The 20193-nt window shown below is 43.7% G+C and overlaps 1 protein-coding gene across 1 annotated transcript in view; it reads left to right on the top strand.

Annotated features, from left to right (window-relative positions):
• LOC121870460 (biorientation of chromosomes in cell division protein 1-like 1) overlaps positions 1-20193 on the top strand; it is a 52090-nt gene that overhangs the window by 22791 nt on the left and 9106 nt on the right. The window contains exons 5-7 of the mRNA XM_042372283.1: positions 13583-13601; positions 14587-14686; positions 19432-19446. Coding sequence (XP_042228217.1) covers positions 13583-13601; positions 14587-14686; positions 19432-19446 — 134 coding nt within the window. The remainder of the gene's footprint in view (positions 1-13582; positions 13602-14586; positions 14687-19431; positions 19447-20193) is intronic.

Genomic DNA, 20193 nt, shown 5'->3' on the forward strand with positions numbered 1-20193 from the left:
ATTTTGATAACATTCTCTATCTAATCTTTCTAATCACTACACTGGTGAAGGAAGAGCAGTGCTGGATTGGTTAACAGTGAACTTTGGGCCCTCCACTACACACTCTCAATCGGTTCATTTTCCACTAAATTACATCAACTCGCTCTGACAGATATGATATGCTGTCGAGATTGACGCATCCGGTCTATTGATCATGTAAACTCTAATGCGCTCATGTGTACGAACGTTATGGGAGATTCCGATTGGGTGATGTCAGTCAAGGGAGGTTCTGATTGGCTTGTGTCAGTCATGGGGATTCAAGCGTCGATTATCCAGAGAGGTGAGTGGGTGGGTGAGGTAGGGTGGTGGTGGTGGGTGGGTGGTGCAGGGTGAGTGTGTATTTTTGGGGGGTGGTGTGGTATGTGTATGTTTGTATGTGAGGACGATGTGTGTGGTAATGTATGTGTGTGTGTTTGCTGTGTGTGTGTAGGGGGTGTGGGGTGGCTGCTGGGTTAGGTTAGGTTAGGTTATGGTGCAAGTGGTGGTGGGTCAAGTTGTCACACAGAAACATCTGATGGGTCACTTCCCACCAGTAGTGAAGGTTACAACACACACACACACACACACACGGGGTTCATTATTGCTTCTCATCGTCATATTTTACTAGGGAGTGACAGTCCAGGATACTTATGACAGTGCCTCCTGTCACATAATTCTCAATTACTCCTTCCTCTTCGCGTGACACCAGGCCTCCCGCCACCCTCACTCCCTTCTCAGTATTACACTCCTGCCACCCACACACTGCTATCCACGTACTGCCAGCCACACACACATGCTACCACCCACGTACTGCCAGTCACACACTGCCACCCACACATATGCTGCCACCCACGCACTATCACCTGCTTCCTGCCACCCACATACTACCACACTGCTTGACCCACCACTACCACCATCGTTGTTATCCACTACACTACCTCCCACCTGTCTCACTAACAGCCAAAGGCAACGTTGTAACTTCACTCATCATGGGACCAGCACACAACACACACACACACACACACACACACACACACACACACACACACACACACACACACACATTAACTTAGAGTAACATTATAATTGAGAAGACGATGAACAAAGCTCCGGTGATGTGGCCTTAATGTTGAACGAGGAAGAAGAAAAACGGCAGGTTGACGAGAGGTGTTAATGGTGGACACGTTATAAAGGATGAAACTTCTGCCAGGAGGATTATGAACTCGTGTTAATGGACGATACAGTTCATAAATCCTGCAGGAGTTTTAATACCATTGTCAATATGATACAGCCATCAGTTCCCGAGTTAACTTTTCATTTTTTTTTGGTTTCTGATCGCTGTGTTAACAAGTCAGTGTTTTTACATCTGCTACAGTTATAATTATTAGGGTAGTCAGTCACGAGGCTAGAGATAAAACAGTCAACAGTTAATGGAATGACTGTATGGCTTGCTGGCTGGTCTTCCTCCTCCCATAGGGGGTGAGGCCGCCACTGCTGTCTCACGGGATGTTCTGACGCCAGACATCAACGACCCGCCACTCACCACACCACACCACACCACACCACACCTATACCTCTCTACACCACCCCACACCACCCCACCCCACACCACACCACACCACACCACACCACATACCTCTCTACACCACCCCACCCCCCCCACCCACACCACCCCACACCACACCACACCTATACCTCTCTACACCACACCACACCACACCACACCTGATTTCCTGAATGCAAATCGAAAATCAGTTTAATCCGGCGTTACTCTGTGCTTGTATCATGGTGATCATCTCTACTTCTTTACCATTAAACCACAATCTTATTATATGGCTTAAGATCAAACCCAATCCTTTCCTTTCTTCTTTTTACATTTACTCATCTTTCCATCTTTCTTTAAATAGTATGGATTTCTTTCTTTCTTTCTTTCTTTCTCTCTCTCTCTCTTTCTTTCTCTAATAAATTTGGACCCCTCTTATTATATTTCCACCAACACTCGCCATGCACCACACCTAACACGTCATCACTGATTGTAAACATTGGCCAAATACTTTACACATTTTACAAGGCCGTGTTGCTGGGCTTGCATACTTACCGCCTCCAGAATCACTGCCAGCCCAAGTTGATAACACCTGACTGAATTTAATTTGCGATAACAATTGTTCGAATTATGTATATTAGTCTTGGTCTAAATAGTTGGTCTTTATGGGTTAATGTGTGTGTGTGTGTGTTAACGAGAGAGAGAGAGAGAGAGAGAGAGAGAGAGATTATAATGAGTGCGTGAGGATGGTAATGATGAGGGTGTCAAGGTGATGATAAGTGCGTGAAGGTGATGATGATGATGAGTGCGTGAGGATGATGATGAGTGTGTGAGGGTGATGGTGTCAAGGTGATGATGATAAGTGCGTGAAGGTGATGATGATAAGTGCGTGAGGATGATGATGAGTGTGTGAGGGTGATACCCATGAGTGTGTGAGGGTGATGCCCATGAGTGTGTGAGGGTGACGAACATGAGTATGGGGAACAAATCGATAGGAAGGGTCACAGAGCCAACGTGGGCGGTGTGGGCTGGGGGTGGGTGGGGGGGGAGGAGATGGGAGTGGGGTGAGGGGCGGTGCCATCCTCTGTCGCCCCTGTTGTCCCGGGTGCCAGAGTGGGTGGACCTCTGTTTGACCCCCACCAACAGTTCCACCACCATGAGTGCCACTGCTATGTGTACACTCACCATCAACATCATCACAGACATAGACATAACCACCATCATCACAAGAACAACAACCACCATTACAACCATTATCACAACAACAACAGCAACCACTATCACCTCTATTACTACCACCACCACCACTACTACCATCACCACTACCTCGACACTTTAGAATAGAAAACTTCTCATTGTCCACGAGTCTATTGATGGGCTATAACAATAACCAACCTCAACTTGCTCTGTGTTCTCTAGACTCAAGCACGAGGACCCGCCGTCATACTGTGAAATAATCGTGGTTGGTGTCTATAGTAGGTTGGGTCGATTCCATGGGCGATGCAGCTTAGTCCGTGGGAACGTGTGTCTTTAACGCCACTATCAGACAGGTATTTCCCTAGTGACGGCCCGCATGGCAATTTAGCCTGGTTGATGAAATATTTTCGAAGGCAATAAGTCCAATTTTTTCTCTTGGAAGTGTGTATACTGGTGTTATTGTCGTGTGTCTTGTGCTTGTTGGAGATATAAGGTGGAGAGCCTCGGGAGGGGGTCTCTGAGATCGACATTTTTCTCTGATTAGTTATTGATCTTTGTTGTTCTCTCTCTGCCTTCCTCTCATGTGTATCTCACCCCAGAAAGTTGTTTAGATGCCACAATATACTCTAGTGGAAGTGACAGCGGGTTCTATAGACATGAAGTCCCGGGAGAGTGTTGATACAGCTCACTGCATACTAAACCTTCGGTACACAAGTAGGCAGAGTGACTGACACTGTACTCGATCACCTTCACTTCCACAACTGTAAAGTTAGGTACACATTTACAACTTGATGGACAGGAAGCGAACCAGCGTCCCTCACGATGGGAGATGAGTGTTGTATCCACTCGGGCATCGTACTTATTATACTGCATGGATACCATATTTTTACTCATGCAATAAACAACACGGGAGGTCAAACATGTGCCGTCGTTAAATATATTCACCAAGGCGTCCTGTTGTCAAGCACTGAAGATTATGTATTTGAAGAAGGAGGTTTTGAACTGATGGCGTTTATAGACTGTAGTAAAAACAGTGTGTGGCAGGAAGCTCCGCACAGTGATTGTACCGAGTATATTTGAGTTTGGGTAGACAAAGGCTATACTAGATGAAAACTGAACACTAAAGCCATAGGAATCCCAGATGTTCCCGTTGGCCGATACTGGTGATACTGGTGAGTGTTGCTCCTCACCGACACTGCCTCAACGAGTTTTGAATAGGAGAGACTGTGATAAATTTGTGGTGATATTAATGCTGGTGGACCTCTGACTCCTCCCCCCCCTACCACCACCGCCACCACCACCACCACCACCGCCACCACCACCACCACCGCACACCACCACCACCACCGCCACCACCACCACCACCACCACCACCACCACCACCACCACCACCGCCACCGCCACCACCACCACCATCACCACCACCACCACCACCACCACCGCCACCACCACCACCACCACCACCACCACCACCACCTGTCACCACCACCACCGCCACCACCCGCCACCACCACCACCACCACCACCGCCACCACCACCACCACCACCGCCACCACCACCGCCACCACCACCACCACCACCACCACCCATCACCACCACCACCACCACACCGCCACCACCACCACCGCCACCGCCACCACCACCACCACCACCAGCCACCACCACCACCGCCACCACCACCTGCCACCACCACCACCACCACCGCCACCGCCACCGCCACCACCACCACCATCACCACCACCACCACCACCACCGCCGCCACCACCACCACCACCACCACCACCACCACCACCACCATCACCACCACCACCACCGCCACCACCACCACCACCACCACCACCACCACCACCGCCACCACCACCACTTCCACCACCACCACCACCACCATCCACCACCCACCACCACCACCACCACCACCCACCACCCACACCCACCACCACCACCACCACCACCACCACCACCACCACCACCACCACCACCACCACCGCCACCACCACCACCACCACCACCACCACCACCACCATCACCACCACCACCACCACCACCGCCGCCGCACCCGCCGCCACCACCACCACCACCACCGCACACCACCACCGCGCACCCACCACCACCACCATCACCACCGCCACCACCACCACCACCACCACCAGCCACCACCACCACCACCACCACCACCACCACCACCACCACCACCACCACTGCCACCACCACTACCACCACCGCCACCACCCACCACCGCCACCACCACCACCGCCACCGCCACCACCACCGCCACCACCACCACCACCACCACCACCACCACCACTTCCATAAACGGTTGCCAACTGTTCATCACCAACGTATAGGGGTTGACATTGAACATGATTTTTAACTTAAAAAAAAACTTTTATCTAGAGTTTTGACCAAGTGTGTCATGATAAAGCTTATGGTGTGCGACGCTTGGATGATGATGTTGTTAAAGTTTATATTAATGAACTTTACAATATTACAGGAATGGCTTAAATATTACAATTCAGTTATTACTTTCGAGATAAAAATGGTGACTATCATTTCATTATACTTCCTCAGATCATATATAGCCCTTGAGAGAGACTGTCAACATCTATTATGGCTCCTCTTTGAAGTTCTTTTTTTTCTCCGTCATTAGTTGAGTATTATTAAAGTCGTTCACAATTCAATTTGAAATTTTAAAAGAAATACGAGGAAAAATATGAAGACCTGATGACGAGAATTGTAATATATTTTTCCTCTAATGACTCTTTTATGAGGGAGGAAAGTGAGAGGGAGTGAGGGAGAGTGGTGGAGAGGCAGGTGTGTGTGTGTGTGTGTGTGTGTGTGTGTGTGTGTGTGTGTGGATACAAACCATTAACCTTGACCCAGAATCACACGTAACCTTGACCTATGACCTGTCAGTTAAGAGACTGAGACTTGTTATCTATGACGTGCGTCCTCCTCGTCTCCACCACAGCGAGGACGTGGGCGTGTGGGGGCGTAGGAGGAGCGTGTATGGGCGTGAGGGACGTGTGGGGGTATGAGGGAGGCGTGTAGGGGCGTGGGATGGCGTGGGAAGGAAGGGTTAGCTCCGATCAGGTTGTTTTTGTTCTGGGTCACGAGTTTTAGAATATATGGCTTTGTCCGGGATGGTCTCTCTCTCTTGGATGCTTTAATTGATGTCTCACTCTCTCTCTCTCTCTCTCTCTCTCTCTCTCTCTCTCTCTCTCTCTCTCTCTCTCTCTCTCTCTCTCTCTCTCTCTCTTCTTGCCTGCTTCTCCTTCTCCTCCCATTGTCTTTTATCTCTAGCTCCTCCTCCTCCTCCTCCTCCTCCTCCTCCTGCCTCCTCATCATCCATCATCATCATCATCACCATCTCACCATCACCATCACCATCATCACCATCATCACCACCACCATCATCATCATCCTCCTCCTCATCATCATCATCATCATCACCATCATCACCATCACCATCACCATCATCACCATCATCACCACCACCATCATCATCATCCTCTCCTCCATCCATCATCATCATCATCCACCATCATCACCATCCCGCCATCACCATCATCACCATCATCACCACCACCATCATCATCATCCTCCTCATCATCATCATCATCCTCATTATCATCATCATCATCATCATCATCATCATTCATTATTTATCATCATTCATCCTCCTCCTCCTCCTCCTCCTCATCATCATCATCATCATCATCATCATCATCACCACCATCATCACCATCATCATCATCATCACCATCATCATCATCATCATCACCATCATCATCATTCATCATCACCACCATCACTATCACCGCGTCGGGTGTACGGTACAATAATCTCCACACTCACAATTCTCCAAACTTTCGCCCATTGTGTTTTGTGTTTTCTTTTCTCTTGTCCGTAATTTGGGACGAGAGAACATTTGCAGGAACATTATAGTGGTTAGGTTAGGTTAGGTTAAGGTTAGGTTAGGTTAGGTTACGTTAGGTTAGGTTAGGTTAGGTTAAGTTAAGCGTATAATATAAACTATTCTGGTCCTCACTACAGATTATGTCGGTGCTAACGTGTCTGTGTGTGTGTGTGAAATTCAGCGTTAATATTAATGTCATTTTGGCCATTACCTCCCGGAGTTGAATCTTAGGGGTGTGTGTGTGTGTGTGTGTGTGTGTGTGTGTGTGTGTGTGTGTGTGTGTGTTAGTTGGATACTCTTCTCATAATTCTCTAGTGAGGAGAAATGGGTAGTGATGGTGAGAGGATGGGTTGGTGGGTGGGGCAGATGGTGGGTGAATGAATGGGGGTAGAGGATGAGTGGGTGAGAGAGTGGGTGGGTGGGAAGGTGGGCTATTTGACGAACGGATATTTGGAGAAGTTCTGGACAACCTAAAGTTCCCCCATTACTGTAAAGGACCATCATATTCATTAAGGAGAAGAAGGAGGGGGGAGGAAGGGGGAGGAGGGGGGATATCATAGTCACCCCCCTCACCCCTCTCAACCCCCTCATCCCCCTCACCGAGCCAACCAGACCATCAGGAGAATAAAAATTGGGAGAAAAATCTTGTCTGTGTCGAGAAGTGCTGAGGTAAGGTGGGGGGGTAGGGGGAAATGGTGGGGGTATTGAGGGAAAATGGGAGGAAAATAAGGAAGTTAGTTGACGGTGTGGTGAGAGAGGAAGAGGACAAAAAGAAAATGGTCTCTAGGGTACTAAAAAGGTGGTGAATGGTGATGCCCACCAGCGCGCTGATTGCTCGTACCGGTGATGTTGAGGAAATGTCCAGCAAAGGTGGGTTTTAGCCCAGGAGTCACGGTGTTGATGAAGGTTTGGTAGACACACACACACACACACTGGTGACCCGGCACCACGGAGGCTACCTGAATACACCTGTAATATATCCAGTGACTCATGCTTGATTACAGGTGTGTGTGTCAATGTGTGTGTGTCAATGTCGTCAGGTAATTCACATAAACCTGACCACAATTGCTTCATAAATTTAAGCGCTAACTGACCATTAGCAATTTACTTTAAGAGTTAAATACCTAAGGTGTAATCTGGGAGAATAATGACTTTTTTCTCTCCACTAATGAATAAATTACAGTCATTAACCAGGTCAGAGGAGGTAGCTTTTTAACCCGTTGTTTAAATTGTTAAAGTCTGACCCACAATGAATAGAATATAACCAAAATGTGTTCCAGAGATGTATTCCGCTTCGTTAACTTTATTATTTTTTCTGACGATATAAAATGTTAAATGTGGAATTAAAGATATTGTTTATTTGATTTATATTCTGTACTTTCAATCTGTAGGTGAATTACTGCTGAAAAATATGGATCATTATGTAGACTTATCTGTGATGTTTTCTCACTGGTATATGGGGTAAGGGATGTGAGAGAGAGAGAGAGAGAGAGAGAGAGAGAGAGAGAGAGAGAGAGAGAGAGAGAGAGAGAGAGAGATTCCATGACTATACACGGACCTATTAAGACCACACACTCAAAGACAACACTAAGACCTCACACTCAAGGCTCGATCTAAGACCACACACTCAAGGGCCAACCCTAAGACCACACACTCAAGGCTCGATCTAAGACCACACACTCAAGGGCCAACCCTAAGACCACACACTCAAGGCTCGACTAAGACCACACACTCAAGGGCCGACCTAAAACCTGACACTCAAGGACAGGAGAGGGCCAGCCAGCAGCGCCAGAGGAAGGAACTAGACTCATCACTCACCAACAAACTCCGCCCGACTCATTCACTGTTTCTCAAACTTTGGCGGGAGACGTCCAGCATGGTGTATGGTGATGATAGTGGTGATGTTGAGGGTGGTGATGGTGTATGATGGTAGTGCTAGTGGTGATGATGGTGAGGGTGGTGATAGTGATGATGGTGGTGTATGATGGTAGTGCTAGTGGTGATGATGGTGAGGGTGGTGATAGTGATGATGGTGTTGGTGGTGATAGTGATGATGATGATGGTGTATGATGGTAGTGCTAGTGGTGATGATGGTGTTGGTGGTGATAGTGATGATGGTGTTGGTGGTGATAGTGATGATGGTGTTGGTGGTGATAGTGATGGTGTTGGTGGTGATAGTGATGATGGTGTTGGTGGTGATAGTGATGATGGTGGTGTATGGTGTATGATGCTGGTGATAGTAGTGGTGTCATTGATTTATTCCCTGGTCGTTGTAGTCTGTCTGTTTCTCTGTCAGTCATCGATATACTAGTGACAGGACGTGTGAGTTTGTCTGCCACTCACCCCACTAGAGAACACACCATCACTGTAAGAACTCTTCGTGTGCCTTAAAATAATACCACATAATACCAAAGTTTTGTTTATTTACAGTTATATTAGAATTAGATTTAGAGAATGATAGAAAATAATGATCAAAATTCTATTGATTATTATCTTTGATGTATGTATGTATGTATGTATGTATGTATGTATGTATTTTTCTGCTGAGAGAGAGAGAAGCACCACGGCGTCAGGCCCAGGAGAAGATGATTAATTAAGGCTATAACGTAATTAAGGTTGAAAATTGTTTAATAGAAGCAAAGTTATGTCCCGGAGTCACTTAGTGTTTAATAAGATACTTAGGAGCCCCATCAGGTGTAACGAGGAGACTGGGTGGTCATAACAACACCAATGATCTGTTTATAAAGTAAAGCTATGTGGTGCTTCAGAGGAGGTTTTATTTCCCCACTTAAATATGTTGATCTTACACAGGCATGATCCGCCGTCTAGGGCCACACTGCTCAGTAAGAATGATGGCGTAAGAATGATGGCATAAGAATGATGACGTAAGAATGATGACGTAAGAATGATGATGTAAGGAAGATGATATAAGAATTATTACTTAAGAATTATGACGTAAGTTTTAGCTGACACATTCTTGAATCTCTCTGAAAGACGCGTAAAATTTAGTGTACAAGTTATTCAGTATATCTCCAGTATAATGACCAAGATATATGACGTCTCCTCACGCTGATTTATAATACCTGTTCTGGATGAGTAATGTTCTATCTTTCTCAAAACCTTTACACTTTTATAATGAAACTTCTGGTTAGATTAGGTTAGGTTAGATTGGGTTAAGTTAGGTTTAGGTTAACTTAGATTGGGTTAAGTTAGGTTAGGTTAGGTTAGTAATGTTTTCGTCAAGTTTATTTTTGTGTATTATTTTTAAGTGTCTTTGTTATCTTACTGAAATGAAAAGGCTTTTGTCTTATTATCAAACATTTCGTTAATAAAGTCGAGGTTTTTCCTAAGTTTCACCTGTGTCACCAAGACCCAGTGAATGTTGTGTCATCGTCTCGTTAATATTGGGATGATAGCATTTAAATAAAGGTCAAAAACTATACTTGTAAAGGTTGATTATAACCTAAACCTCAACTTGGAAATTAAAACCCAACATTAAAAGGATTCACTGCACTCGATCACCTACACTTCCCAAACAGTAAAGTTCGATACCCATTCATAATAAGGTAAACAGAGGGTGCCCAGGGTGTGAACCGGCGTACCTTAGGACAAGAGGTGAGTGCTCTGTCCCTTCAGCCACCGCACTCCTTAAGAGACAGACGCTAATAATAAAACCACAATATATCGCTGCCGACCAACACACTGATACGCTTTGTTACTCCCAACTTAGGGATGTCGGTCAGCGGGCGTCGAACTGCGTTGGTATAATATTTTCTGTCTTTTGATGTGAGTTGACAAAATTAAAGAAATATCTAAGAGTTGCCTTTCATAAATAGTTAGATAGAACACACGGAAATATAAGAACATTTATAAATTATGAAGACTGACTTTAATGGAAACAGTAAAGACAACGAAGATAATTAATGATACAGATACAAGGAAGAAAATTCATATAATAGTTTACGAAAAATATATGGTAGTTGTTTAGTAGTAAAAGTTATGGGTGTTTAGCGTGTCTGTTAAACTGGTTATAAAGGAGAGTATCCTGAGGGCATAAATCAGAGTTAAAAACGTTCTTTGTCTCTAAGTGCCTCTGTTGTCTTGAAACGTCGTATCTTGGAGTTTTTATTAACAATTAGTGTGTGTGTGTGTGTGTGTGTGTGTGTGTGTGTGTGTGTGTGTGTGTGTGTGTGTGTGTGTGTGTAGTAGTGTGAAAGTCTCTCTCTCTCTCTCTCTCTCTCTCTCTCTCTCTCTCTCTCTCTCTCTCTCTCTCTCTCTCTCTCTCTCTCTCTTATCAACATCTCTTTATCTCAGTTCTATCTCTTACTCTTTCAAGCAAGGCGTCCATTCTTCCGGCACTCTGGCACTGACACCCAACACAGTACCACTTGTTCCTGGCACTCTGGCACCCAACACAACACCACTTGTCCCGCCGTAAGAGACACTTTTACACTGTTTCCACTCATTGTTTACATGCCTACACTTTATCAACCCGCCTCTCCCTCCTGGGTATGACTGATGTTCCATGTACAGGGACCGTCTTTTCCGTGTCTTTGGCTACGATTCTCAAAAACTTCCTCCCTCTTCAACCCTACCCTTCACCCACTCCCATCCCCTTCCCTTCCCACTTCCATCCCTTCCTTCCCTCCCTCCACCCATCCCTCCTCCCTCCCTTACCCCATCCTCCCTCCTCCACCCATCCCTCCCTCCCTCCACCCATCCCTCCCTCCCTCCCACCCTCCCTCCCTCCCTCCACCATCCCTCCCTCCTCCACCATCCTCCTCCCTCCACCCATCCCTCCCTCCCTCCACCCATCCCCTTGCCGGATCTCTTGTGTAGTATAGTGACAGTTGCCGGCCAGCGTGGAGTCGCCCTCATTACCACTTTGGACAGATTCTCAGAAGTGGGGTTTAACCATACTGGTACATTTGGAGTTTTAAAGACATTACACTTATCCATATAACTCAGTCAATTCATTTTGTTAATTATCTTACGACTTCAATAAATGGATGGTGGGGTTATTATCATTTATTAATCATAGATCATCACCTGAATACCTGTCATTAGCAACTATACCTTTAGGAATAACTTAGGGTAATTAGGATTTCAAATAAAGTATATATATCGCTGTTGTGGATTTGCGTTTTGTATCATAATTATTGTCTATCGTTATTAATGTCTGTTTGTATCATAATTATTATCTGTCTAGTGTTGTGAGCTGTACATGGATGGTTTTATATCACTCCCGGTAGACTGACGAGGATGGTGCCATAATCTGATTACCGAGTTTTTTTATCTCAGTCTTGGGGAAACACAACTTCTGTGCTGAGGAGATTTACTGTGATATATTTTAGCTTCTTTTATCTCCTTACGAGGATTAACAAAATGTTGTAAATAAGTCGTTGTTTCAGTTAGGTGTATATACCTGTATAAGAATATATATATATATATATATATATATATATATATATATATATATATATATATATATATATATATATATAAAATAGTAATGTCATCTTTATATTTTATCTTCCTACAGTAGCCAAACTCTTTGTCACTAACTCTCTCAAACTCATTTCCTACATAATCATCCCCCCCAACACACACACACACACACACACACACACACACACACACACACACACACACACACACACACACACACACACACACACACACACACACACACACACACACACACACACACACACACACACACTATTTTAAACTTATCGGTAAGATTCCTGAATAATTCAAAACCTTATTTAACTTTCATAGTGATGCCTTTTATCCCCCATCCCCCCTCGGCTCTAACAATCCCCCTCCCGCAAGCAGTCACACACCCCTCCCTCCCTCCCTGACAGCACACACCCCCTCCCTCTCCTGGCTGACACACCCCCCCTCTCTCCTGGCCTGACACGCACCCCCTCCCTCCCTGGCTGACACACATCCCCTCCTCCATCCCCGGCTAGCACCCTCCCCCCCTCTCCCGTCCCACCTCCCCTCTTTCTCAAAACCAAAACAAAACACTAAAAGAACAACTTATCTTTAAGGAACGAGAACGAAAATTTCCACATTGGAGAATTTGGGATGCATAGCACCTTCTTCCCCCGGCTCATTCAATCGACCAATCACGATACGTGGCTGATTTTTTTGTGGTCCGCCCTGAGAATTATTATGGAAATAGGACGTCGTCGCCACCACAAAACTTAACATATTCTGCAACTTTACCGGGGAAGGTGGTTGAGGGGGTGGGGGTAGGAGGGGAGGGAGAAGTGATAGGGGGATGGTGGAGGGAGGGTAGGGAGAGGGGCTTAGGTGGGAAACGGAGGGAGGGAGAGGAGGGGTGAATGAGTGAACAGGAAGTAAGTGGTGGGAGGGAAAGAAGGGAGGAAAGAGAAGTGATAGAGGAAATGTGGAGGAAAGGGAGAGAGAGGAGGGAAGAAGGAAGAGACAAAGTTTCTGTTAGACTGAGAAACGGATGACCTAACCTAACCTAACCTTCCTACAGTTCTCTTTAATATTCAGAAAATCCATAAAAAAATGTAAACTTTCTTCACTTCAGGTCATCTTCCTCACAGGCATCGTGGATATGACGCTGTTGTAGACATATGTGTGTGTGTACATGCCTCGCTCCTCCTCTCTTCACTAGCAATATGAGACTGTTTACTCCAGGGGACAGTTTACTAGCAGTGAGTAACGGGAGAAGGACCACATCTTAACAACCTATCAATGATGTGTTACACTATTTTCACGAAGGAAGGACTTTAGTACCTGAGATGTGCTCGAGGGAATAATTTCTTTCTTTTATCATGGTGATAGTCTTAAAGAATTATATTTATACAAGAGTTTATGTAATAGTCTTGATAAATCCTGGTAACTAACACTGGTTTATGTCTTTACAGGTTGCGCCGTCAGGATTAGGTAAGTACACACACTGGCGGTTTTAGAGACAGGATATATCACTATCTTGGGTTGGGGGCAGTGTTGAAATATGCCCAAATATGCCCATTTAAAGTTATAAATAGCTACAGGGAATGAATGAACACACTGGTATCATTCATTGGTTAGAAAGTGAGGATAAATTTTTGATACTGAGCCTTGCTTTATCCGGGAGCAGATTTTATTTATTTATTTTTTTGCATGTTTCTTACTAACACTGCTGACCGTTCAGTACTGGAGACCTAGCGGTGGTAATGGCAGGTGCTGAGGTAGATCAAGGCTTGTAGCAATGATAGCTTCAAGGTTAGGTTGGGTTAGGTTAGGTTAGGTTAGGTTTGGTTATAATGTCTAGATTTTACTAACACTTAGAATGTTTTTTTTAAGGTAGTGTAGTGTTTGTCTTGCAGGTGGAGGTAAGGTTATGTATTTTAGTACAATATAAATGCATTTTTCAGGTGCGGATGAAGTACATATGTATTTAATTCTGTTCATATACAAGTATGTGAAGTTCATGATACATGACGTTAAAGTTCATGTCTTTTTTAGTGTAACACAAAAGTAGTTTTTAATTTACATATAAAATACGTATGTATTTCACTGCAACACATGGAAACTTTTTTTCAGATGAAGTTAATATACCTGTATTTTTTCTGTTTTATTTAAATGTAAAGTTTATATCAGATAAAGGTAAGGGTTATGATTTTATTTCAGTAAAATGTATGTAAATTTTATTGTCTTTTCAGGTGAAGATAATGTACATGTATATTTTGGGTGTATCGTACCATGTAAATGATGAACACAGATCCCGAGTGTAAAGCTCAGTGTGTTAGTGAAATTTTGTCATTCGTCTCAGTTATCTCTTATGGAACTACAGTTGTTGACATGCTGGGAGACTCGTCTTTATGGGGCGGCGTCGCTGTCAGACAAGTTTCTGCTGGGTACCGGTATATGTAAATGTGTTTGGCAGTGAGAAGAGCTTCTGTGTCTTCTCCAGCCAGTGTTTCAACCATGCCCTTATTGGTAAACACATCCTGGGATTACAGTTGACCTTATGCACTGTCGTTCAGGTTGGTTGGGATGCCATATTTGACCCTCAGTACAGTATGTCAAAGCGGTGGGAAACTGCCCTGGCCAGGCTTTGCATTGGCCACTATAGACTACCACTTGGCCACTTGATGGTCTAAGAGTCCCAGCCAGTATGTGATGACTGCCTGGTCCCCCATGGCTGTAAGGCACTTAAGACACTTGCTGGTCGAGGGTTCTAGTCAGAGGGGGGGCGACATGTTCCCTGGACCCGGGGTTCTCCTCACAGGATAGAATATTTACATTTATCGAGAACTCTGGCCTGCTGTAGCGTATGTGACATTATGTGACATTTTTTGTTTATTTTTGTTTTGTTTAAATGAATTATGTGTTTTTTTATATTTTTATCTATAGGTCAATTTTGTGTGTGTGTGTGTGTCCAGAAGGCTCGTCGTCATTGTAACGCCATCATTATCTCATCTCCCACCACCATCACCACGTCATTATCATCCACATTACCACCACAGTTACCACAACTAATCTCCCACTTTCATCCCTGCTCTCACTACCACCACCATCACCACAAACCATCACTATCAACACCATTCCGCTCAGGCTGTGTGGTGAGTGTTGTGGTGCGTGTTGGGTCATTTAGTTGAAATTATACGGAATTCATCACCAGATTTCCATATACCAGGATGTGTAATGTGAGAGAGAGAGAGAGAGAGAGAGAGAGAGAGAGAGAGAGAGAGAGAGAGAGAGATAATCTGTGAGAAAATCTGAACATCTGTATTTAAAACTTAGTGATTGAAACACAAAAGATGGGGAGGGGGAATGGATGATAAAAATAAATGGTGGAAATGTGGTAAATACGGAGGAGGAGGAGAAGTAATAAATGAACGTGGGAAGAGAAACTGATGTAAGCCGTGTGCAGGGAGAGGAATAGGGAATAGGGAATATGTGGTTGGTTAGGTTAGGTTAGGATAGGATAGGTGTTTAGGTATGTGGATGGACAATAGAGTAATTCGTAAACTGAGTATCATGAATGTAAGAAGGATGAGTGTGTGTGTGTGTGTGTGTGTGTGTGTGTGTGTGTGTGTGTGTGTGTGTGTGTCATCCAATTCTGGCAACTAATCATTCTTCACGTCACTTACACTCTGTCTCACTTCTTTATCATTTGTCACTTTCTATTTCTTCATATTTCCCTTTAATTTAACACTTTCAATTTCTCCAACTCCTCAACAAGGTCTGTAGGTTTGTCTCTATCTCTCTCTTACCTATCTCCTTGTCTCTCTCTCTTTCTTTGTTATTTTCTCATTCTACGTCTCTCCTACCTATCTCTCATCCTCTCTCTTCCATTTTCTCATCTTACTCTCATCTCCACTTTCATTCTTGTAACTATCTCTCTTCTTTCTTCTTTCTCACCATTTCCTTCATTTCATTCTCAACTTCTGGTTTTCTTTCAGACTCTTGTGGTCGCTTTAACCCTCATCTACTGCATTCTTTCTATCATTCACTTCACTACTGCATTCCTTCTATCATTCACTTCACTACTGCACTCCTTCTATCACCCCTTGACCTTCAGTTTAGTGGCATTAATCTGAGGTCTTCATAACATCTCACTGGCAGCTGGTCGTGTCGTCTTGTCTCTGTCTCCTTCACATACACCCACCCAGCCAGCCTGTCTGCCCTTCCATCAGTCTCTCTTGTTTGTGTAGTCTCTTATCCTTCTTTACACACACACACACACACACACACACCCATGCTTATACACATACATGTATTTACAGACACACATGCACACATACAAACACATATATATATTTATTTACATACATACACTCATGCATACACACACCCAGAGAAACACACACACACACACACAGATCGAAAGATAGATGGATGACTGTAGGGAAGGATAGAGAGAGAGAGAGAGAGAGAGAGAGAGAGAGAGAGAGAGAGAGAGAGAGAGAGAGAGAGAGAGAGATTCTGACGTCCAACCTCCGACTTGATAACTTCACTCGGGCAAAAGTACCCCCCTCCACTCTCCCCCTCCCCCATCCCCCTACCCACCCACCCCCTCACTTGCCCTTTGAAACAATATGCTCAAGGTAACTTGGCCGTTATCATTTGCTTAATTGTTCCTTAAGCCGATTACCTAATGGGGAAGGTTCCTATAGAGAAAACTGTTCCTTTTATTCCATCCCTATAGCAGATTAGAGAGAACATAGTCGTTTGTTATTGATTTGGCTCGTGTTATTGTTATTGTTATTGTGTACTTCTCCCAACAGCTGAGAGATGATTACGGTTCACTTACGGTGGTCATTTGTGTTATGCTTAAGTATTTTGTTATTGTTATTGATGTTAGTGATGTTATTGTTGTTATTGATGTTATTGTTGTTATTGGTTATTGATGTTATTGTTGTTTTTGGTTATTGATGTTATTGTTGTTATTGATTATTGATGTTATTGTTGTTATTGTGTAATTATCCCCAAGGCCTTATTGTTATTATCATTAAGGTTATTGTTATTGATTTAGTTATTGTTGTTTCTAATTGAATGGTAAAACTATAAAACTTAAGGTTAAATGGTTGTAGTATAAGACTCATGAGACTCTGACAAGACTATAAGACTCCTGGATGGTATAAGACTCATGAGACTCTGGCAAGACTATAAGATTCCTGAGACTGAATTGAAGAATAAATATATAATCCTTAAATCATAAGAGACCTTAAACGCTTAAAGTATAATAGTATAAGACTCATATTATATATTTTGAATGGACTAAAAGTATAAGGCTCGTGAAACCAGAAGACCGAGGTTTAATATTCCTGGTGTCAATATTGAAGTATTATACCCTTACTATACTCCGAATGTTACTATAATAATACTCCTGATGTTACTATAATAATACTCCTGATATTTACTATAATAATACTCCTGATGTTACTATAATAATACTCCGAATGTTACTCTAATAATACTCCTGATGTTACTATAATAATACTCCTGATGCTAATATTAAAGTATATGTCTCTGGAGGTTCACAAGCCTATTATCCCAGCAGGTTGTTGGGAGTCGGACAAAAATCTCACTTGCTGAAACACTGGTAAGCTTAAGAGCCCCGAGGGATTGTGTGGGCATAACTGTGTCGTTTTTGTGTTGCTGGTGGAGCGTTTGTGTTTGTGTGTGTTTGTTTGTAGTGTGTGTGTGTGTGTGTGTTTGTAGTATGTGTGTGTCCTCTAATGTATCTCTAAAATTTCTTAACACAACTTTATCTTAACACTTATCAAAAAACTCATATTTCATTCAATAAACCATAATAGTATCCGTTTGTTTCAGTACATAAGCAAACACTCCCCCAGAGCCCAGGATTTAACTATAAACAAAAATATAAACACCATAAAACCCCCAAAAAACAAATACGCATCAATTTCTGAGCCAGGGACGGGATCAGGACGGAGCGGGGCGCTAATGGTCGGGGATTACATGTGCGTGAGCTTGTATGCGGGGCAGGACGTGCTTCGTGGTGGTAAGGCTTGGACGCTGTGTGCTGAGAGATAATCTAAGTGGTGAGAAACAAGTAGTGGTGAGGAATATTATCTGGGTGATGAGAGAGAGCTTACTCGCCCCTCCACACACACACACACACACACACAATATGTATAAAAGAAGGTATCGTGACAAGAAAAATAATTAAGGATCTAGTATGGTACCCTCCATTATGTAAATTTAAAAAGGTTAGTGAATGAATGTAATTTAAGTTATTTTTTTTTATAAAACTCATTCATGGGCTCTAATATCTATTGCCAGTGTGTGTGTGTGTGTGTGTGTGTGTGTGTGTGTGTGTGTGTGGTTCTCAAAAAGGAAGAATTAATGATGCATACATTCTCCCCAAAAATGATTTAACGAAGGGTGTGTCTGTCTGAACATTAGTTTCCCCAGAGACGTACGGTTGCAAAACACCCTTTAATAATATATCGTATTACCTCCAATAAATCATTCCACAAGATGTATATCCCTCCAAAATATGACTTAACTAAGATGTATCACCTGCGAAAATTGCCAGCCTCCCCCATTTCCTCCCCCTCCATCCTCTGAAAAAACACCAACTGCCTGAAATACCACTGAAGGCACACCCAAAAACAGCAAGACGCGGCGGGGGTAAACACTGGGTTCGTGGTAAACAAATAACATGGGCCGAGACTCTTGCTCCAGAAGGTGTAATTTCTGAACCCTGGATCTACTGTACAGCGGCAGCCAGACCTGAGACATTGTGAGTCTTATTCGTTTACTATATTACCAGTAGTTTAAATAGAATGACTTTGATTTTGAATTTTCCATTCCTTGAGGTTGGGTTAAAGTCATTCGTAAATATAAACTACTTTTTAAAATCTGATTATCTTCAACTAAACCCGAAATAATGAGTTTATATTTAAGAAAAAATGCTAGTAGGGCCTTACATACCCAAGATGAACTTAAGTTTAAAATCCTCAGTTAATGAAGAACGTACAAACACCCCCCACGGTGCACATAGAACTAAAACTCGGTCTACCAAGGAGCAATGACGCCAGACTCAAGGTATTATATATACTGAGGCACTCAAGTGGGTGAATCATCTTACTTGAGGATATATAACGTCGTGCTTAAGTTGTTGATGTATGTACAAGAGCTTTAATTGATGTATGTGATGGATCTAGAGCGGTGTTTTTATAAGGTCAAGTGCTGATACTTCACATTTAAAGCATCAGACTTAAATGAATAATCTTAATGAGATTTTAAACTACAGCGGGTAGAAATTGCGGTAAGTGGTTAATTAGATGTTATTTAAAGATTCAAGGATTGTTTTGTTTATTTATATTTAAAGTGGTCAAGTTATGTTACCCCCAATTTTTTTTAAAGGTTTCTAGAATGAAGTGAATCATTAATTAAAAGAGCTACAGGTGTTACAGGTGTTAATATACCTGAAAGACTTGAAACATACCTGGGAAATACCTGAGATCAAGAGGGGTCTCCATCATAATTTACTTTAACATCTAGGTATTATAATCAACACTGTTTGCTTAACTCTCTTACGTCAGGTAAATTTTCTGCCTTCCAGTTAAGTGATGTATACCTTGAGACGCCTCCCGCCACTCTGAACCTGGGGGGGGGAGGGCTGTGGTGTGGTGAGGAGGGGTGGGAGCGGGATGTGGATGCGTGGATATTGTGAAGTGCGGGGAGGATGGGGGGGGGCGTGTGGGGAGGAGAGGAGGTGTTGGGGAGTTAGTGAAGGAAGTGATGGGGGGGGCGTGTGGGGAGGAAGTGAAGGGAGTTTGTAGAGAGGAGGGAGGGAGATTTAGTGGGAAGGATGGAGGAAGGAAGAGACAGTGAGGAGGAAGGAGGAAAAGAATAGTTTACCGTGGAAGGTTCAGTGCCCATTCCTCATATATCTCCATTTCCTAACATCTCTCATCACCTGTCTCTTACTAATCTGCATCTCTCATCCTTAAACAACTATCTCCCATCGCTCAATATTTATAATAGTATCTCCTTTCATCCCAGCAGTTAT

Source organism: Homarus americanus, unplaced genomic scaffold (genome assembly GCF_018991925.1).
Source record: "Homarus americanus isolate GMGI-L3 unplaced genomic scaffold, GMGI_Hamer_2.0 scaffold8584, whole genome shotgun sequence".
Lineage (NCBI taxonomy): Eukaryota > Metazoa > Arthropoda > Malacostraca > Decapoda > Nephropidae > Homarus > Homarus americanus.